This window comes from Anabrus simplex, chromosome 1 (assembly GCF_040414725.1).
Source record: "Anabrus simplex isolate iqAnaSimp1 chromosome 1, ASM4041472v1, whole genome shotgun sequence".
In the NCBI taxonomy this organism is placed as follows: domain Eukaryota; kingdom Metazoa; phylum Arthropoda; class Insecta; order Orthoptera; family Tettigoniidae; genus Anabrus; species Anabrus simplex.
Window position 1 is genome coordinate 1,281,689,211 of NC_090265.1, and position 23,522 is coordinate 1,281,712,732.

At 39.9% G+C, this 23,522-nt stretch overlaps 1 protein-coding gene across 1 annotated transcript in view; it reads right to left on the bottom strand.

The window, feature by feature from the left end:
* The window catches only part of LOC136858704 (uncharacterized), a 776,037-nt gene extending 753,917 nt beyond the window's left edge, over nucleotides 1-22,120 (bottom strand). Inside the window, exons 1-2 of the mRNA XM_068225733.1 lie at nucleotides 21,989-22,120; nucleotides 18,697-18,738 (exon numbers count right to left, since the gene is read on the bottom strand). Coding sequence (XP_068081834.1) covers nucleotides 18,697-18,726 — 30 coding nt within the window. The 5' untranslated portion in view covers nucleotides 18,727-18,738; nucleotides 21,989-22,120. The remainder of the gene's footprint in view (nucleotides 1-18,696; nucleotides 18,739-21,988) is intronic.
* Between the last annotated feature and the right edge of the window lie 1,402 nt (nucleotides 22,121-23,522).

Here is a 23,522-nt window from a genome sequence, read left to right on the forward strand (position 1 = left end):
ACACTCGAATTCGACGATATTCTGCATCCAGACAAGACCGTGATTCATCGCTGAATACCACTCCTCACCGGTCCGCAAGCTGCCATGCTGCCCATCCCTGTTAGAAGTTCAACCGTGGGGGCGCTAACCGCCTTAAAAATGTACTAGTGGACGCAGGCGTATCCTTCGATGCCGTGTCATGTCTGTATGGTGCATAACGATGCCTGTGGGATGCTTACAGCCTGCCGAACGATTAAACAATCCTCCCTGCTGGTGGTCCACCGTGGTCGACCAGAACCTTCTAGACGCGTCATGTACCATTAAATTTCCATTGCATCCAACACCGACGCACAGTGTAGTGTGAACAGTTTAAGTGGCAAGCACTGCATCGGAACGTCAAACCTCCCTCTGGTAGTTCGACAATGGAGCCTCTCTCGAACACATCTTACTGGTCAAAGGTTGTCGGATGTACCGTAGGGGCATGTTGCGTTTTCACTCATCTTATCTCTGTGGTTCACACTGCTACTAAGGCCTAATTCGGTGCCTTGCATGAGAGAGGGACATACACGTACCTTAAGGGCAATTTCGCGCATAGAATCAGCTTTGAACGCAAATGAAATACATATTGTGATGGAACCTGTGATAATAACACTAGGTGACAAGGTGGAATCTCGATAAACACTCCTTGGAAAGTATACTGATAATCGTTCTTGTATATTCTTTGGAAATAAATAATTAAAGCAATCACGATTAAAGCAATCACGTAAGGAAAACACGGTGTTTTTGTGCTCTCTGTTTAACGTCTGCACGGCATAGTGGTGCCGAAAGTCAGGAAAAGCTGCTAACAGAACAATCTTCAAAGCAGAGTTTCAACCGAGTGATTCAGTAAACTTCATCACTTGGAAGAAAATACGTAAATACGGTTCTGTGTACATTGACGACACTTACATCTCACGTAGAGATAAGTAATAATTATCATGCCAAACATTATAACTGCTTGCAATAGACCACGCGTATAACTGTTTGAGTTCAAGGATTATAGCTGTGAAATTCAGTGGAACGGTTGTGTGTGTATTCAGTTTTCTTTATTCTAATGTGTTATGTTTTCTCGCCGCAATGTTCCTAATCCTTCCTCCAAGCATCGACCAATAGCGTTGCTTTAAGGTGCACTGCCTTTAGATGCACTGTAAAAGGAGTTTTACGATAATACCACTGCCGATTCGACGGTAATTTGAGAGTTCATTGTCTAAACCAGTTCAAGGAACTGAGCACTCGGAACGTTGATGTTGCCGAAAGTGATTCCAAAATACGTCTACATAATTCAAGACGTAGGAGGAAAAGGGAAATAGCTAAATCACGCGGTTTGCAGCTGAAGTTAATAAGTTCAATGACTCGACCACATTCACTGACTGCATATTACGAAGATAGACTTCAGTATCCCTTGGCCCAACTGACCCAAGTCGATGAGGAATTCCACGACCTCCTAGATGACAGCGAATATGCCAATGACGTAGAAGTTTGTGAAGAATACATTGAGACCACAAAGAGCGCAATCCAGAAGGCATCGCACGGAACAGGAAACACCTTAGCTACTTCGACCGCAAACATAAGTCTTTTAGAAACATCAACCGGCACTACAACTACCGTATGGTGGTTGCTCCAGTCTCATCAGTTCGGCTTCCTCCTATATAATTACAGCCATTTAATGGTGATGTTGAACAATGGTCACGGTTTTGGGAACAGTTTGAGGCTTCGATCGATAGGGATACAGCACTGTCTAAAATTAATAAGCACATCTTTCTACGAGGTTATTTAGGGTGTGAACCGACGAATTCGGTAGAAGGTATTTCCGTTTATCGCAGAAACGTGTGATAAAACGAAGAAAATCTTGCTCTCTCGGAATGGTGATACAAACAGAATAATTCAGGCGCACCTGGATTATTTTTTTGAAAATTTCGTTCCCGCAAAAATAGCGTCTCCGAAAGTCTTAAATTCTTCCTTTAAGTTCATCGTCACATTCAAGCTCTTCGCACCCTAAGACAGGACGTCAACGCATGAGGCCGCATCCTAACGCTTAAAGTTCTACGCTTGTTCCCGGGCGACATATACCGTCGCTGGATAATCCACGCCAAAAGGGAAGGTCTGCCAGAAAGGAACATCTTAAAACTTAGGCAGTTCATTGGTGAAGAAGTTGACGGAGCACTTATTACCCAAAAGATACGCGGCAATCCACACATTTAATTGCAGCCTTTCACGTCCGTACCAGAACCGATAAGACCCCACGAAAGAACAAGAAAAACCCACAGCCATTCTGTGTATTCTGCGAGGTCCAAACTCAGTGGATAAAAGACTGTAAGTCCGTCACAGACGTAAATGTTCGAATAAGCAAATTGAAGAGTTCGAATCGTTGTTTCCTGTGTCTGAATCCTGGACACACGGCGTCAAACTGCAGAAAAGGGGGAAGGCGTGATGCTCCAAATGCAAGAACGCACATCATTTATCCATCTGTACGGAAGATTAAAGTAGGAGCAACACCACGGGCCACGATATTACCACTTCTGTTAGGAACATATGTGTCTCTTCCGAAGGCTTTAATTATTTACAAACTGCTCGCATCATCATTACAGGACCCTATCGCCTTAGCAGAGTTACGCGATGTGTGCTTGACAGCGGAAGCCAGTCTAGTTTTATTGCAAACGAGTTGATTGAGAATTTAAAACACGTAAAAGAAAATGGAAACATTACAATCAGCAGCTTTGAAACACTCTTGTCTACACCCAGTTATAGAAGATCTGTCCGCTTCACCATGAAAGGCACTGCAACTGACTCAAAAAGTGACATCATTGCTTTCGAGAGTACTCACGCGTTTACTGCCCAACCTAGCGTTTCTCAAGACATCATTGCTCTCATGCGCACCCGTAAATTGAATTTCACGGACATGAAAGAAGGGAAAGACTTTCTGATAGAAGTTTCAATAGCAGGCGATCATTATTGGAGAGTGGTAACGGAGGACACTCCTATATAAATGTTACACTCCCTTGTCTTCATTCCCAGCGGAAATCGTTTCATAATGTCTGTGAACTCAGTTACAGTCAATGTCACTGTTCTAGACCCCCCCCCCCACTTCTACACCACGAAGTTGGAAACTTCTGGGACTTGAATGGAATCGGAATAAGCACAGACAATGGCCAGATACTGGGTACCAAGGATACGATCATGGAAGAATTTCGATCATCCTTACGAGTACAAAATCAAGGAGCAGTAATTTCTATTCCCAGGAAAGCTGCTGAAATTATGCAAGACAATCGACAGAATGCAGAGGCACGTCTGAGGTCGTTAGCCAGAAGACTAAATAACAACGCAGCCTTGGGAGGCACATACAATTCTGACATGTTGGACTACATCACCAAATGACAAGTTGAGCGGGTGCCTATAGAAGAAGCAGTAGGAGAAACCTTCTATCTTTCCCATCAAGAAATACAAAGGAAAATACTGGGAAGCGTGAAGTGCATAATTGTTTTCGATTTTTCTGAGAATGGGAAGAATTCACTTGCCTTCAATGACGCCTTGGAGATGGGACCTAACTTGCTGTCAGATACCCTAGCCCTTCTTACGCGGTTTAGAATGCATTTCGTAGCTATCATCTGTGACATCACTCAAGCACTTCTCCAACTTACTCTAAATGAAAGGGATAGAAATTTTATGAGGCTCTTATGGTATACTCAGGACAGCGAAGGGAATTATGAGACATCGGACAAAATTGCAATTTGTCACTTCACTCGACTACCGTATGGTTTAATTTGTAATCCATTTCTACTTTCAGCGACGCTGAAGAATTATGCGGCAAAACAAAGGACAGCTTTCCTATTGCCTCGACTGTTGTAGATACTAGCACGACTTCGTTACTGGCACAGAGAACAGTGACGAAGCAATTACGCTTTATTATCAGCTGACTGCTCGGATGAGACTCCACAGTTTACCTCTTTCTAAATGGGCCTCCAACTCAAAGGACTTAACGGCTATCTGGAATGCTGAAGGCCGAGACACGCAGAATGTGACATCACTTCTTGGAGTTCGATGGAATGCAGAAAACGATTGCCTTTTTATCGATCCTGACAGTATCACGAAAACATTACAAAATATGCCACTACTAAATAACAACTCCTGCAAACCAGCGGAAAGTTTTATGATCCACTAGGATTATCGTCTACTGTCTCCATTATTGCAAGATTCTGTTCCAGGACACAGGCTGGTCGTAACGCTGGAAGTGGACTAGGGTGGGGACAATGTAGTGGAACCTGCGATATAAACACTTCGTGACAAGGTGGAATCTCGATCAACACTCTTTGGAAGGTATACTGATACGTGTTCTTGTATACTCTTCTAAAATGAATAATTAAAGCAATCACGTAACAAGAACACGGTATTTTGTTGTGCTCTCCCTTTCACGTCTGCAGGTCACATATCAACCGACGACGATGCTGTTAGGCAACCTCCGTTATACTCATTCGATTGGTTCATGCAAAATTTTTGCAAATATTTTATATTATACATCATCATCATCATCATCATCATCATCATCATCATCATCATCATCAACATAGGTTGTTCTGTCATCGGCAGGTCCAATCGTGGCTGTGACCTCCATATCTCTCTATCTTGTGCCCATTTCTTCACTTCCGCATACACTTCCTTTCTTTTTCTAATGCTGTCTAATAACTGATATCGTCTCCTTCCTATTCCTCGTTTTCCTTTTGTCATCCCTTCAATTGCTAAAAACACGGTTAAAATGGTGGGAGAACCCAGAAGTGAAAACAAGTAGGTAAGAAGTTTCGATACTAATCCTTACACTATGGTAGTGAACCCAAAGCCAGTTACAGTCTGGCTCATCTCATTTAGTTCCCGTCCTCTATACTGAAGACTTTGCAATAGACTGCAGTCCTAGAATGTGAGAAACCAAGTCGATTAATTTAAATAATAATAATAATAATAATAATAATAATAATAATAATAATAATAATAATAATAATAATAATAATAATAATAATAATAATCCGTGCCCAGTGGGTAAGATCTTGTATAATGGTGCTGCGTCTTATGTCGGCTTATACAGAAAAACTGTACTTCGTTTGTGGCTTCCGAAGAATAATACTGTTTTAACTTTTGGTGATAAAAGTGTGTTAGTGTTATCTTGTGGTTTTGTTCCTTGTGCTTTTGGGAACATGAACTTTGTGCCATAAATGTCCGCCATCTTGGTAATTGCGACAATTAGTCCAGAGATAACACTATCTAGAGGTCACTCCGTATGTCTAAATAACACTTTTGACCTAACTGCCCCAATTTTTTTCCTTTATCATTACCTCCATAGAAACCACAAATAAGATGAAAATGAAAACCTACAACCTGTTTTCCAGTCAGTGACCGGGTCAGAGATGGAATGAATGAAGCAGATATAGGCTATTAGTACGATGGGGTCGCCACTCCCAAAGTGATTTATTAATGAATGATAGATGCTATGAAATGAGAATGGAGAGTGTTGCTGGAATGAAAGATGACAGGCAAAACCGGAGTACCCGGAGAAAAACCTGTCCCGCCTCCGTTTTGTCCAGCACAAATCTCACATAGAGTGACCGGGATTTGAACCACGGTATTCAGCGGTGAGAGGCCGACGCGCTGCCGTCTGAGCCACGGAGGCTCTACAAATAAGATATGCACTATTATTTATATTCTCGCCGTTGCGTTACCTAGGTCACACAGCTGGCCACTATTGTCAGCCATCTTTAAGACCGGCAATGCGACACTTCTGTACTGGACAGCATACTACATTATTACCTGGTCAGTTCACGTGAGGGTTTAGTTCCGAACTAAGTACGAGCTAAGCATAACCCTGCGTGAGACACTGACTGGGATAGGACTCTCAACCCCGATACGGCGCGTCCCAATGGCTAATAGGGGGAGTTTCCTGTAGGTATACGGGAAGCAAATAAGCACTCGCGGATCAACTGAGGTGAATAGAACTGTGATCAATGGATTCGATGGCAGAAGAGGACTTATGACTCAATGGCAGAGAGGGCGGAAGAACCAAAATTGAAATCAACTTCGCGTCTGACTTGGATCGAGCAGCAAAGTGGTCAGCATCTGTTTTCTTAGTAAGTACTGCTGCACAAATTACGTTCCAGAAACTAGCAATACCTGGACCTAAACTGTAAGTGGAAACACTGGACTAATCTTTGATTACAGGCAATTATGATTCGTGAGAGTAATTACAGAATTACCCCAGGTGGTAACCAATCCACCCGTCCATGGACGGCAACCAGGGTTTCGGATTCTGGGGGACCTGCGCTACCATGATCCCAGAGAAAGTCGGAGTTCCCTGGCAAACTACCACCAAAGAAACCCACATACATCGGAACCTTCAACATTAACACATTACTACAACCAGGCAAACTACACACCTTAACATCAGGATACAGATACTAGCTCTTCAGGAAACATGCCTTACAGAGGAAACCACACTAGACTATGGTAATGATCGAATTTTCAAACGTAAAACAGACATGGATATGTCTTTTGTAGTTCACAAAAGCATTGTTGATTCGATAAAAGAAGTCACTCCCATAAGTAATAGAGTAATGACTTGGACGAAAGAACGATGCCATAAAGGTCAGTTGTTTAGTTTCCGCAGACGACCTAGCGATACTGACAGACAATGATATTTCAGCGATCAAACAGATCGAAGTCATCAAGGAATGCGCTGATAAAATTGGACTACAAGTCTCATTCGAGAAGACCAAGTTTATTTGCACTAAAACCTAAAATTTGGGCAGATCAAACGAGTTCCATATTTTAAATATCTCGGTGAGATCCTAGAACCAACAGAGTCGGAAAAGGAAGCACAGAAATTCCGATTACAAAAAATGAAACGAGCATATTGGAGAACCCGTGACATACAACAAGAAATGCATGTCCATACATACAAAATTCAAACATTATAAAACGGTGATTACCGAGCGCGATAGCTGCAGTCGCTTAAGTGCGGCCAGTAACCAGTAATCGGGAGATAGTGGGTTCGAACCCCACTGTCGGCAGCCCTGAACATGGTTTTCCGTGGTTTCACATTTTTACACAACGCAAATGCTGGGGCTGTTCCTTAATTAAGACCACGGCCGGTTCCTTCCAATTCCTAGCCCTTTCCCCTCCCATCGTCGCTATAAGACCTATCTGTGTCGGTGCGACGTAAAGCAAATAGCAATAAAATAATAATAATAATAATAATAATAATAATAATAATAATAATAATAATAGTAATAATAATAATAATAATAATAATAATAATAATACGGTGATTAAATCTGAAGTGCTGTATGCAAGTGAAATCTTGGTACTTAATAATACAGGTGATCTGGAAAACATCTTGAAGGAGGAAAGGAAGAGCTTGAGGAAAATTCTGGGCCCAGAGAAAAAAGAAGGATATAGACTCAAATCACGCAAAGCTAAGGAAAGTCTGTCCAACCTGGCCACAGACATCAGGAAACGAAGACCTGAAATACTATGGACACGTTCACATACTATCATCTTCAAGGCTAACCCACAAGATTTTGACATATACTGAAAGACTGAAAGAACGTACCATGGATTCAAGATTTCAGAATTATCCTGAAAAGAAAACGAAACATCGGAAATACTGGACAGGAACATTTACCGTCAGATGAGAAATAGATGAGTAGTAAAGCCAGAGAATGAAGTCCGTAAAAGATCGGGGACTAAGTGGTCAGAGGAAAGAAAACAGGCACACAGTCAAAGAATTAAAGCAACATAGTCTGTTAGAAAGGCGAATCATAAATGTAATGCGGGATCCAACAGGGTACATACGCAAATAATAATAATAATAATAATAATAATAATAATAATAATAATAATAATAATAATAATAATAATAATAGTAATTAATTATTAATATAAATTGAAGTAATTATTAATACATGTTATTGTAGTATATCATTATTATTATTATTATTATTATTATTATTATTATTATTATTATTATTATTATTATTATTATTATTATTATTATTGCCTCAGCTACCAAATTATATACTTTCTGAAGTGGTATCATCTGTATTAATTGCGAAACAATTTCGACATTCCAATTTACTGTTATCTAGCAACGAAGTGGAATTCTTACGGATTCTTTGAGCTGAGTTAATTTTGTCGGGAAGGTGAGTCTGCATGACGTAAAGCGACAAGGCTTTTGCCCTACCGTAGGCTGGGATCAAACTCGCGAACTTGAGATCATGATTTAGACACACCGTCTGAGACTGATCACAAATGTTTACCTCCCACATTTTCATTACAGTGGAAATCCCTCTTAAAGCTGTGGTTATAAGACAGACTGTAAAATATCGTTTACTGCGTTCGTAAGGATTTGCCAATTGAATGAGCTGGGGATTAATCTCATTACACTTAAGGCTGCAGAAATGTAATTCATTAGTCATTACCTGAACGGGCTGCTTCCTGCCTTCACCGTTTTCCCTCGACACCTTGCAAGAAGGAGGTAATGTATGATGTAACTTCTTAACAAGGCGCTAGCAAATTGAATTACTTAACTTCTATCCTTTTGACTGTCGATGGGCTGTTTTTGCACCTCTCCCCCCTCCTTTCTCCAGCATACATTCAGTCGAAACGTCACACTTTTCTCAAAACTTTAAAACTTGTTATAATAATCACGTAAAGTTCAAGTTTCTTAGATGAATGAATTTTTCAGCAATTGTTCCCCTTCTCCCTTCTTCTCCTGCTTTTTATGAGCGAGGGGGAAATCCGACAGAAGTTATACTTGGGAGAAGGAATAAATTCACTGAAAGCAGTGTAGAGTTTAAAGTAATAATGGAGAAAACTAATTTAGTAATCGTAAACTTGTTTAATCTTTCTTTCAGCTCCTTTATTTCCAATTGGACTTCATATAGTAAAATCATTCCTATATAAGTACATGGTTGACATATTTCAGTTTTATATCCAGATTTGAGGAAGATGTTCTAAGGACAGCGGCAAATAGAACTGACTATAATTTCATGTTCTCGTTGTATTCTGAACTGCATAAGAATGAAAGAATGTAATTATTTATTCATTTATCTATTTATTTAATTTCAAAATGAGGCCCTGCTCCATTCAGTGTACATATTTCTTACTCAAGTCAGTTAAGATTTAACTCTGACGCATAAATCCACTGTTTCGGCAATCTAGCGGCCTTCTGACAAAAATAGGGAAGATCACCACCCACACTAAATCTGAGATATCCATTCCTACTCAATAGTGACTATTATCCCTGCTGTTCGAACAACGTGATTTACCACACAGCGTTTTCACATACTTAACTGATGTACTAGAATGTTACTGCAGAAATTCATATAATCAAGCATGAGAATAGATCATTCACTGAACGATGAAATCAGTTCGATAGTCTGACATGGGCTCCTTCTGAGTAACTGGAGCCAAGTCACTGAAACATAGGATCTCAACCGCCTCAGTGTTACTATAGAACTGTAAGTACAATTCTTTTCCGTTTGAGAGAAATGGACTTTAACATACAATTCCGTATTCTGTGCAATAGTTTAGTTGAAATTAAACATGCATTCATCGATTGTTTTCTCTTTAATCAAACAGACGAAACTTTTATTTAAGCTTTCAATGTTTTCAGGTATTTGAAACTCGGTGTTATAGTTAAAACAGGCATTTATTTGGGCCATGTATTGTGATAACGTACGAATTTCAATGGTGGAAAATCCGACTGATACTACCAGACCACAAATGGAATTAAGTTTGACAAACGCCAAAGGCAGCTAACGCAGTATCGAACCAGCTATTGGATTCATTTCAGGTTTCACTCATACAAAGTTATGGTGGTAGTGTCCAGTACTGCTTCACACACCATTTTATTGTATACACAGACACATTGAGTCAACCATCAAGTATTGAGAAGGGACCGAAAACCTATAGGCCTTGTATCACTGAGGTTAAATTCCTCAAGAGAGTATGAGATAACGAAGGACACGAAAGAGAACAACCTACCCATATATTTAATGTCTGGCAACCAGCTATCGTTCAGTTGGGAACCAGTGTGCGTGTTCCATTCGAGAGCCCTGAAGATCGTTTTCCGTAGTTTCCCAATTAATTAAGACCACGGCCTTTCACAAAGTCACCAAAGAACCTAACTGAATCGATGTGATGTTAAAAGACTTGCAAAAACAACTGTGTAGGATCTTAAGAAAGATAAATAAATAAATAAATGGCGTATGGCCTCCTGGTGCAGGTCTTTTTCTAGTAGGCGGCCTATTAGGCGACCTGCATGTCTGTGAATATGAGAGCCCTACCTAGGATGATTTCTAATGTCAAATACGCCACACATACCCAGCCCCCGAACCATTCGAATTGACCAATTAAGGTTAAAATCCCTGACCTGGCCGGGAATTGAACCCGGGGCCCTCTGAACCGAAGGCCAGTACGCTGAGTATTCAGTCGGACATAAGAAAGATAGCAGTATGTGGTAAAACTGCAGTCCTGGAAGTGTGTTTATGAAGCGAGTTTCCACCGTCGTTGCATAGTCATTGCTATTTACGAGGACTTCCATATTTTTGTTGCTATTGTCTACAAATCGCAATCGTTTGGAATAGCAGGCTTTATGAGAAACCGTCTTTCTAGTTTTTGTCAACAAACATGAAATCCGATTTATAATTATATTTAATAATAAAAGGAAGAACAAAACTCGTAAGTGGCAGGGAAAACCATTCTGGAGTGAAATGCGACGGTGGTTAGTGTCCGATTTTAATGATTTAAATGTAAGAAGTTTTGAATTACGAGTGAATGGAAACACATAACTAGCGATATATAGAGGATTATGGAGACTGTGTAGGATCACCACCACAGAGACTGCAGACTCAGCGATTCCCAACTATTCTGATACAGTACTTATCCTCAATTTTATGTCTTCACGTCGGTCTCATAGACCATACTTGTCGCGTGTCCGTACAAGTAATAATCTAATCGTGAGAGATCCGGAGAACTTGAGGACCACCGTTTATGTACAAACCGACCTATACAGCTATTCCAATACCTCTGTATGTGTTGTATAATTATTCTTGCCATAGTCTCACATTCTCTATCCTAGAAATCATAACTCAAGTCCCCAACTTTAGGCTTGTCTATATCGTAAATTACCTTAATTTGCTTTGAAATGTAATGACTGAACTCATACAGAGGAATTTAGTTTAAGCCATTGTGACTATGTATACGCGCTAACAAGTAGAATAGGATGACTGTTCCTTGGTAGCTCATCTCTTTCCCTTTCGTCACTTCACCGACGCTACGCGGGTCACGAAGTTGAAACATTTCTCTCTATTGCTCGCGGCATATTAACGGGAGAACAAAGCAGCTTCATGCCGCCTGGCTAGAGATCTCTGTGCACTAACTCAAAGGGTGATAATATTACACATGTGATTTTACACTTAAAATCTAAGCCCTCAACGAGTCACTGACGCTTACACGATGAAAAAATATTCTTCTGAACAATCTAAATTGAAAGAAACTAATCCGGGATTTAAGTTGATATGTTTCTGAACATTTCTTGGGAGTATGTGAAATAGTCTTAGGTAACAGGACACTTAATGATCATCAAAGCTTGCTGTCTACAATATAATTTTTCACGTATAACTTTCATATTCTCTCATTGTTTGGGATTTAAGCATTTGTTTGTCACTGGTAGGACTTGCTAAGTCTTCTGGTTGAAACCTCAGACAGCACTTCCATAGGACATAATGTGGTGTACAAGTCATGGCGAGAAGTGAGTAATTTGTTATTACTTTCCTCTCTGGGCAGAAAAATGTTATTGTAACATGACTGCTCCTATCAATAGCACTAAACGCATTGGATATGCTCTTAATGTGGTCATTCAGCACCACCCATTGCTCATTAGCTTCCATATTGTCACACTCATGAATGAAACTGAGCTTTCCGTGAGAGCTATTGTTTTGTTCCAGCCTGTACCAAAATTTTACATCTATCAAGAAATAACAGCAGGCGGTATGTTAAAAACAAGCATCAAGAATAGAAATTGAATTCTGTAGCCCATCCATCCCCTTAAGGGTGTTAGGTGATCGCGTCCATGGCTGAGTATTCAGTGTGTTGGCCTTCATTCTTAAGGGCTCCAAAGTTCGATTCCCAGCCGGGTCAAGTACTTCTAATCTTGAACGTTTAATTCCTTTGTCTCGAGGACTGGGTGATTGTACCATCTAACTAACAGGCAGTTTCCCATTCACGGAAGACGTCGTCCACCTTCGTCGGAGGATCTGCATTACAAGCGGTACACCGGGCTAGAATCAGCCACAAGAAATGATTATTATTATTATTATTATTATTATTATTATTATTATTATTATTATTATTATTATTATTATTATTATTATTATTATTATTATTATTATTAGCATCCTACATCTACCGAGACTACTGACGGCGGCCGTATGGCCTGTGGATGTGGGAGTGCAACGTGGACACTTCCTCAGGCGTATTATTTGGCTTTCTTGCTTTATTGTTGATCTTGATTCTACCTCTTCCCACTGGTAAGCTATAAAGGAAGCCAAGTGAACAGTTAAAATTCGCCACTTATTTTTTGCTATTTGCTTTACGACGCACCAACACAGATAGGCCTTATGGCGACGATGGGAGAGGAAAGGCCTAGGAATGGGAAGGAAGCGGCCGTGGCCTTAATTATGGTACGACTCCAGAATTTGCCTTGTGTGAAAATGGGAAGCACGGAAAACAATCTTCAGGGCTGCCGACAGTGGGATTCGAACCCACTATCTCCCGGATGCAGGCTTACAGCTGCACGCCCATAACCGCACGGCCAACTCGCCCGGTAGTTAAAATTCTGACAGATGTACAAAAACGAGCGAAGTGCCCGGGCGAGTCACCACGCTGTGGCTACGAATCAGAAATACGGTTATAGGTTTGATCAATTGCTTATGTTTAATTATAACTCTTATAGATAACAGAATGACCCTGTTAGAATGTCAAGGCCTGACAACGCTTTGGAAAATCACTCATTGCTTTCTGAAACATGTACAAAAGTGTGGCACGAATTCCTTCCTCAATTACTGCAGTTGGACATGATATGAAAATTAACATTTCCAAGACTAAAGTGATGTCGATAGGGAAGGGCGCTAGAGTGAATTGCATGGCAATACAAAACTGAAATACATTTCAATTATTTAGGATGTGTCTTCTCCCAGGATGGTAGCAGTCCTACAGTAAGTAAAAAGGAATCAAAATACAGCACTTGTAATGCAGTGAGTTCGCAGTTGCGCTCAAAGATATCTATACTAATAGGCCTCTATAAAGAGGGAAAGTGAGTTTGTTTAGGCCTATATGTAACGGGTAATGGCAGAAACTACCGGACCGATTTTGAAATTTCTTTCACCATTTAAAAGATACAGTAATAACATTCTGGGTAAAATAGGATATTCACCATGCCAGAATATCAAAGGGTTCCCGCGAAAAAAGGCAATGAAGTTTGTATGTTTGCCTCTCTGTGTATTTTCATGTAAACACTAATTTACTGATGGAGCGAAAATTTGGCAAGCTTATAGCTGATATCTTTGCTGTCATGTTAGTTTTTTGTCCATCGATGGATCTTTTAAGACTTTGGGAAAACCACAGAGAGATTATATCTGAGGATGTAAAAGGGCAGATGGAGAGGGAGTGTTTGTCATTAGGCTACAATGGAAACTGCTCAACTCGAATGTGACTGACAGTAGGCAAGAGCACCTGCCATGAAAATTCCCCAACTCTATTGTTACTCGCAGTAGTTAAGAGGGCCTGCCATTATAATGAAAATTCGCTAACCCGGTCTTCATATGAGAAAAGATGTATGGCGACTTCCCAGTCGTGTTTCTGGGGTAACGCCAAGAGCTATGCAATTTAATAAAATCTTACTCACAACGTCTACATTTACTTAATCTAGAATTCTGTATACAGGGTCAAATTCCGTAGCGAAGCACGGGTACGTCAGCTAGTTCTGTACCAAAGACGTAAGCTCCTGACGAAACTATCCTTAACACTGACCAAAAAATCTGGCTTCCGATTGAGATAGCTAAATAAAATTCAGGAAACTCAATCGTCCAAAATTACCAATGTTTCGCTCTAGTGCGGCATGGGCTCATCAGTTGAGGCGAAACAGTGGTAATTTCTTACGATTGAGTTTCCTGAATGTTATTTATTCTTAACATTCGTCTATTTTCATATCGACTTTGCTTCACGGGAGTGAAAGGTGGGTGGAGTCAGAATATCTTATTCACAGGTGAGAAATAAGAAACATGAAAATAGCGAGAATGATTGCGGGTACAAACAGGTGGGAATAATGACAGGAGGGTACTCGGAATGGGTCGATAAATGTTGATTTAGGAATGCACTTCATGGTTGAAGCTGTGCGCATACACCTGCTTCGGCAGTGGTGTCATGTGAGGGAAATGGAGGATAATAGGTAATCTAGGGGAATAATGGACTTGGTCATGGACGGTAAGAGAGGTAGAGAGAGACCAAGGCGATGACGGTTAGATTCAGTTTTTAGATGTATTAAAATAAAATAGATTAGAGAGCTAGTTACAAAGCAATAGAGAATTATGGAGGCATTTAGTTAATTCACAGAAACGTTGAGACTGAACGCTGGACGGCGTAACAGTCTATAATGAAATTGAGATGTATGTATGTATGATATTAGAGGATTTGGGTTTAGGAATGACGATAATATGTTCATTCTCAAGATAGCCACCACCGACTTCCTAGTCCTTTGTCACGTGTGTTAACTCGCACAAGTAGAGATGCAGGAACTGCAGTTAATAGAGTAACTGAAGCACACCTGTTGCAGATGTCTCTAATCTGGGAATGCACCTACAATTGTGTCCCATTGATACGCTCAGCGAAGGATGTGCCCGTAATCTATATCATTTACCTCCTCATTACTCGATTTGCTTAGCCACAATAATTACAACGGGATTTCCTCTAGGAGACAATAGCAATCATAATCAATAGTCAGTACTGCGGCATTCAATAGCTGACAGTTTTTTTTTTTTTTTCCAGGGAATATCTTTTCACCCAATTCTTGCATTATTACTTAGGCCCCTACCATTGTTTAAACTCAGATTATACGCGCAAATGTAGTATTAAATTGAAAAAGTAAAAATATAGAGGCCAATTGCCATCACTGGATAAATGAAAATCAGCTTAGCATCGCTCTGTAGGCCAATGTCCATCAAAACTCAAGTATCATGGTGTTAGTTTGTTTTCTTAACCATAACGTGTAGTCTAACATATGTAATAAATCCCATTTCTAACGAACAGAAGACCACTGCTTACAATGACCTGCAGCACTTACCAGTTCCTCAGGTAGAGATAAAGCATCGATGGTGTACTAGGGGTACGTATTTCAGAAGACCAAGGTAGTCTTGAACCTTTCCTGCTGTGATAGGATATTGTTCAGAGTACTTATGGCATTCCTGCTTCCAGCTAAAGCACTATTCTTTACTTCACTCGCTTCTCTACAGACACCTGTGATATCTCCATAGGTACGTGTCCAACAATTGTAAAAGCGTCCTAGCGCAAAGTGAATTTGCCTACAGTGGCAATTGCTCATAGCAGGAAAACGTCTGAGGGTTGCCCTAAAGCTATGAAGATGCAGTTTATAACCTGTACAACACACTGCAGTAGCTTCTAATTTTCGACCGAAGCGGGGGTTGTCCCGTTTCTGGGCGGGTAGGCTTCAATTCTTCTTTGTTCATTTCCTACAGATTAACTTACAAAGATAACCACACCAGTCTGTCTCTATACTATGGTATTATGGCTAACTAACTGTTCAGTTAGTCATTTATGATAAACGGTTTCGTTTTAGCCCTCAAATGGGATAAGGAGAAATAATCTAACTTCCGATGAATGTCGGGTAGAAAATATTACAAGCCACCAAAGTCGACAAAATTACACCTTATTCTCGGTGGAAGCTGAACTATAGAATGTGAGATCAATAAACTCTAGGGCCTGGTCTCAGAGATATAACTCAAACATTTGTTTTAAATCTGAGAGACGTAGTTTGAGTATTTAACCAGCGAAGTGATGAAGTGCATTGCATATTGATAAAACCAGTATGTTTTTTTGGGGTTTACTGGCGTAGTAAACAATCCTTGCGTGGATTCGGTTATGCAATGTAAACAGGAACACATAAAATTTACATATACCTCCTCATTACTCGATTTGCTTAGCCACAAAAATTACAACGGAATTTCCTCTACGAGACAATAGCATTCATAATCAATAGTTAGTACTGCGGCATTCAATAGGTGACAGTTTTTTCCCAGGGAATATATTTTCACCTAATTCTTGCATTATTACTTAGGACACTACCATTGTTTAAACTCAGATTATACACGCCACATTATCTGCTGGAGGTAAAATTCAATAACAGAATATACATACTTACAGTGCGAACTACCCTCGCAAAATGATAAATCACCCTCTTTCCTCCTTTTGGAATGCTATTTAAATTCCTTATTGGCTTCTGTCGCAGCGTGAGCGTATGGAGGTTATATGCAAAATTTTGAATCTGTCGAAACACTAATTTTAACGGTATAACATACCTGTAAATAACACACTAAAACAAAGAATGACCTGTTCACTTTAACCATTCTTATATATGTCGTCACTGAAGAAACGATACCTCGTATGTGACAATGCTCTTCCTATGCATCATTTTCCTGAAGACTTGTCACGCCTCCCACCCACATATGGATGTGCAGTCCATCCGAACAATATTCGTTGTATTCATTTTCCTATGCAAATGTGTAAAGGAAAAATTAACCTTAATTACATTACACTGTAGGAGTGCGTAGATATATCACGCATACATACGTTCATACAGTACGGTATAAGACAGGGTGATTAATTTGAAAGTTCAGAGCGAAGTGCCGAGGATTAAGCGCGCTGGGAAGTGGAGACAGCGAGCGCAGTGCCCGCCACGACAAGGAGGCATAGTCGGCTCAAAGAAGCGGCATGATTACGCCTATAGAAACTAAACGAAACTGAACTCACCGGCTACATAGATGCTCTGGACAAATAAGTAAATGAATAAACAAATAAATAAATCAACTAGGAAATTAAACTGAACTCGCCAGTAATAAATAAATAAATAAATAAATAAATAAATAAATAAATAAATAAATAAATAAATAAATAAATCAACTAGGAAATTAAACTGAACTCACCAGTATTTACAGACAATACTGAAAGTGATCTCCTTCAGCTGCAATGCAAGCTTCACGTCTTGTAATGAGATTTCGAAACACACTTTGTAGTTCATGGACACCGATAGAACGCACATTGTTCCTAATTCCAGTTTTTAATTCTTCTGCAGTTCGAGGATTATTCCTGTAAACGTTTCCTTTACGATTTACCCATAGATAAAAATCACATGTGCTTAAATCAGGTGAACGAGGGGGCCATAAGCCTTTACTGATGATCTGATCATCATGGAACATTTCCCGTAACCGTAGCTTAGAGCTACGCGCCGTATGGGCCGTTGCACTATCCTACTGGAAATAGCCGTACCTTTTCTCTTCTTCAGTCAGTTCAGCAAAAAATGGTTCCAGAATGTTGTGAATATAACGGTCAGAAGAAATCGTGTCCTGAAAAAATATCGGACCGATAAGTCGTCGGGCACTGATAGCGCACCACACACCTACCTTCAAATCGTGCAGAGGTCTCGGCTGTAAAGTGTTCGGGTTGCCTGTATCCCAGATTCTATTGTTCTGTGAATTGACATATCCACTCAAATGAAACTAGTCTTCGTCGCTCATAAAAAGAAAGTTCGGATCCACAATACCGTCGTATACACTATTCATTAGCCAATTGCAAAATCGTATTCTTGAATTGAAATCTGTAGGTAGTATGTTATGGGCTGAATGAGTCCGATAAGATCGTAAATGTAACACTTTTGATGCATTACGTGCTGAAGAAGGTGAAGAACCACTTTCCTGAATTACTCTCCGAAGCGACTTATGTGGACTGACCTGGAGTCTTGCCTGTATATCTTCTAACCTCTCCCGTGTGAGAGCTGTTCTCTTCGCTTCTTTTTATTATTGCTTGCAGAACCAGTGCTACGCCACTTATAAACGAGCTGATGCACGTAACGTTTTGATGGTACTGTCGCACCGGGAAATTGTCTACGGAATTTTCGTAGGCACCTTTTAACTGGTTTCTTCTCCTTGTACAACTAACACTCGATCAAAAATATTCTTTGCTCTATAGTGTATTTAAGCGTCGTGATAATAACCTCACAACACACCTTAAAAGTCCAATAGTTTCTAGCGAACTGAGGGACAGAGTGCTAAACAGCTGCGCGCTGGCTTCTTATCTCGCCGGTGTTGACAGAAGCCAAATGGCGCTCACTCGGGACTTCCCACGGCATGCGACGAGAAGTCTGAACACTTAAATTATTCTCCCTGTATTTACTACATATTTAGTACGTAAATGAGTTCTGCGGTAAGACGACTTTAGCTCCACCTTTCTTGCCTCTTCGGTTACAAATACGGGAATACTAATTTGCATTACATTTGCTATTTATCTCGAAAATAACGTGCATGTCTAAAGTACTACGATAAACAGTAACGGTTCCTATCTACTCACCGGCTTGTAATTCTTCAATTGCTCCATCATAGTGATATACTCCTACAACAGTAGATCGTCAAGACATTACTTTCAGTCAGGTGTTCGAATTGAACACTATCATAATTACCAATTAATTCTAAACTAATTAAAATAAACATAATTTCCATGCTTAAATACTTTTCTCTGGCATACAAGTATTTGAAAATTCTTAATCTGGTGATTCATGAACAAAATATATACATATATATTTTGAATTTTCAAATACCTACGTTGTTACTGAAACTACAATCTTCATGCACAAGCTCTTTGTCGTGTTCTACCCCAGTCAGTACCAATCTTTCATTGCATTTATTTCAACGGTGGTATAAAAGAACCTTAAATAAGCTGACATAGTGTGATTGCGGACTTGGGCTGCAGGTAAATTATGCATTATATCTTCACAATTATTCAAGTAAAAGTTATTAGAGGTTCGAACCCCACTGTCGGCAACCCTGAAAATGGTTTTCCGTGGTTTCCCATTTTCACACCAGGCAAATGCTGGGGCTGTACCGCAATTAAGGCCACGGCCGCTTCCTTCCAACTCCTAGCCTTTTCCCGTCTCATCGTCGCCATAAGACCTATCTGTGTTGGTGCGACGTAAAGCAACTAGCAAAAAAAAATAACCTACAGTAAGTTACTAAGGACTAAAATAGTAATCGGTAAAATAAAAACACCAGTATTATGAGAACTCACACAACTCTTCCCATACTCTATTTTGTATCCTCCTATTCATCAAAATAATTCACCACACATAACACTATCCTCCACCACAATAACACGCAGTTACCTACATATGGCAGATGCCGCCCACTCTCATCGGAGGGTCTGCATTACAAAGGCTGCACTCGGCTAGAAATAGCCACACGAAATTATTATAATCAAAGTAAATAATTCATTGACGGATATAACCCTATACTGTTCACCTAGCTGTAAATATTGACCTGCTTCACAGTTCTGACACACCCTGACAAAATGATATTGTGTACGAGCATCCTAGTCGGTGGAACACAATTTATGGAGGGGATAGGGGAGTCATAAATAAAATATTTTTTGTTGTTATTTATGCTTTACGTCGCACCGACCCAGATAGGTCTTATGGCGACGATGGGACAGGGAAGGCCTAAGAATGGGAAGGAAGCGGCCGTGGCCTTAGTTAAGGTACAGTCACAGCATTTCCCTAGTGTAAAAATGGGAAACCACGGAAAACCACCTTCAGAGCTCACAGCTGCGCGCTGCTAACCGCACGGCCAACTCGCCCGGTAAACGAAAATTAAGACGTAAGACTTGATATGAATGTGTTGTTAAACACAGAATTTCTTATTTAGCTCCATTAAGTAGATATATTTATGTTCCTTACTACAGGGTAGAAAAAAATAAAAGAGGCCCGAAAAATATTTATAAGATTGGTGCTGAACTGAACCTTGTTAATGAACAGGAGAACCACCCCTTAAAGGAAATGCTGGAAACCGTGATTTCTATGCACTAATCGAGGGAAACGTATACGGAACTGTTTGCACAAGAGTTTAAGACTGGAATTGTTTTGGCACAGTAAAATCTGCAATACAAAATTTAGTGGCAAAAACAGTAACTATCCGAAAAGTGTTCGAACACGAGAAAACATTACTTGAGTGAAGGAAATCCTGGAACGAAGTCCGACGAAATCTCAACGCCATTTATCTGTGCAAGTGAGAATTATGAGGTCATCGTCTCGAAACATTATAAAAAATGGCCTGCATCTATATCTTTACAAATTTACTCTTATGCATGCCTTAAAGCGTCCAAACTAACCATCGCGAGCTGAGTTCTGCCGGTAGTTTCTGAATGAAGTGGAGTCAGGAATTTTGGATCCTTAGCTTTGCATTTCTTCAGATGAGGCTATTTCCAGCATTTTCTGTGATGTTCATTCTATTTTGCTCACTCGGTACATTTAAAACACACACACATAGACATATCTTCATTTTCTCCTCTACTTCTCTCATACAACATAACCAAGACTATTCTCCTGTGTAACCTACCCCGTTCATTTGCCTTACACAACGTTCGAATGTGGTTCATACAACTTTATCCAACTTTACCTTCACGTTTCGATTTCTCTCATGTCATTGTTCTCAACGCTTTGTTCCAGTAATCATTCTCGCTACTAACTTAAGACATCTGTTAATGCGAGTTGATTTTTTCCGAGAGATAACGTCTATCTCACCTGCTACCGTTAATTACAACTGTGAGCTCATTGAGTTAGCTTTGATACACCTTGATTCGATTTCGACTACTGTACTGCCATCCTAGGTCGATACACGTCCTAAGCGCTTGAAACATTCGATCTGTTCCTGTTCCGCTTACCCTACCTGCCATTCAATACAAGAAAAACAAATACAAGCAAATGCGTTGTAAACTTGTGACCGTGCAAGCAAGGAAAAGTGGGTTAAATGGTTATAAGTCGTAAATGAGTTTGTATCTGCTAAACTTACAATTAGTTTATTCTGAAGTCATTTTTAAGTCCTCCCGCCATGCCTCAGCTACCAAAGCTGGCCCAAACTCGTCATACTGTATGTGTTTAATGATCCTCAATTTCGTTCATATTTTAAGTAGTGTTCCACCGACTGGGAAGATTTTTCATATCCTCTCTATCAACTCGGTGAATAAGAGCGCGGACTGTTAAGAAATTACTTCTAGCCGTCTGTTCACGTTCAAAACGCTTCATAATTACTAAAGTTATAACCTATCTTCACTTTTCCAGTGTCATCCTAAACACCTAGGTTGTTTTAGACTCGTAACTGTTATAAACTAAGAATAGTCTCAGTTTTATTATGATTCTAATTCTTTTTAGAGATAATATAGCGCGATGAAACTTTTACGGTGTATGATGCATCAAATTATCCCATTCGCTGCTTTCAAACTAAATATCGAAACACTAGATCTCAACAAGTTATTTCTCTTGGTATGCAATTATTGATGTAATATGCATAGTAAATCTGCGAACTGCAATCATTACCCTTTAAACAAAAGTGTAGTAGGTATCATAACTTGTAACAGGTCGTTAAAATGCATGCATTTAAGTGATGTTTTAGACTGATAGTGATTGTAACAAAAATATTACAAGTTAGTATTTCCACTTGTAATAGTCCGCCAATAGAAACATATATCTGTCTCAAAGGAAGGTAACATTACTGTAGATTATCACGTGAAGAATATAGCTAAATCATTTAATTTATAGCTCATGATCTCTCTTGATTTTTATAACATGCAATAATATGTATCATTTTGTACTCACATCGTTCTTCCCGTACGTAGGTGTAATGGGACCGTCACTGGCCTCCCACTTGTTCGCTATTCGAATAGTTTCCGCTGTCTTCTGTTGGATGGACTTGGTGTCGTCCAAAAGTGTAAGTTCGTAAAATTCTTGAATATCTGTAATGGAAAAAGAGATTATGATTGAGCGTATAGCATCATATGTCACTATTACATATTTAATAAAAGACAATAATGTGAATTATAACAATATTTAAAATGTACACGTAAATTATTTATGTATTCTGTCCCCTCCGATGGTATTTAAAAAATTTCTGAAGTTTCCAAATAGGAGTTCAGAGAACATTCTTCAGCAATATGTTGGAATGTTTATTTTGAGAAGCTGCAGCTATATTATGCGGAAAAAGCATTTCCCCATTTCTGGATTAGCATATCTGCCATTGTGTCTTAGAATTCTATTAAATTCCAACCATGTTCTGCAAAGTGGTTCAATTTCTCATGGATTTTTCCCATCACAAAAATATAGAGTTGCGGTGAGGTATTATTAAACCATTCTTGCAACCATACCTAACGAACGCTGAGATAATGTTATACCTAGTTATTTTCAGTGGATAAAGTCTGGAGTGCACTCTATTGATTCCTGTGCCAGTAGTATCTTCGTGGATGGTATCAGATGGTTGTCGATGATATCTTGCATTACCTCACAAAAGCAAACTTCCTTCTCAGGTATGGTGGGGGGAATGTGACACAGGATTGGTAGCCAGAATGCTGGGGTGGACTTGACAGTAATGCGCCTTTTTCGATGTAGGAAAGATCACAATATGAAGATAAAGTTGGAATTCAAGAGTACAAATTGGGGCAAATATTCGTTTATAGGCAGGGGTTATGGATGGGAATAACTTACCAAGGGTGATGTTCAATAAATTTCCAATATCTTTGCGATCATTTAATAAAACAGCAGATAGCGAATCTGCCACCTGGGCGACTGCCCTAAATGCAGATCAGTAGTGACATTGATTGACTGAAGCGTAGTGTGACAACTATTTATCTAGACAGGGCCGAAGTATTATTCCGCAGAGTACTGGAGGCTAATGAACGTAGGGTGAATGCTCTAGAAATCCGATGTTGTATCACCGAGCTTTTGCAGGATGTAATTTCTTGAACTCGCCTCAGCTGCGGTCTTCACACGGTGCTGTTTAAAAGACAATATTCTGTCAGGGGTAACCTCAAGGTAGGTGCGCTGATTGATACGTAAACTACGCCATGTAATTCGCATTCAGTCAATTTATTTCTCCTTATTCTCCTTCTTCCTGGCCCTTTTCCAAACTTACGCCTACCCTTAGTGGAGGATGTAATCACAATTGCTTGTTTGTGGTGCGGCTGGTTGTATGATTTATTGTATACCAAGACGAAAAGGAAAATCCAGTTCCAAGCCATAGAAATTAACCTAGGCAGTTAAAATACCCGGCCTGGCCAGAAATTGAGCCCAGGTCCCGATAAACCGACTGCTAATTCGCTGACCATTCAGCGAAAAAACAGGACTCGCTGTCAGTCTA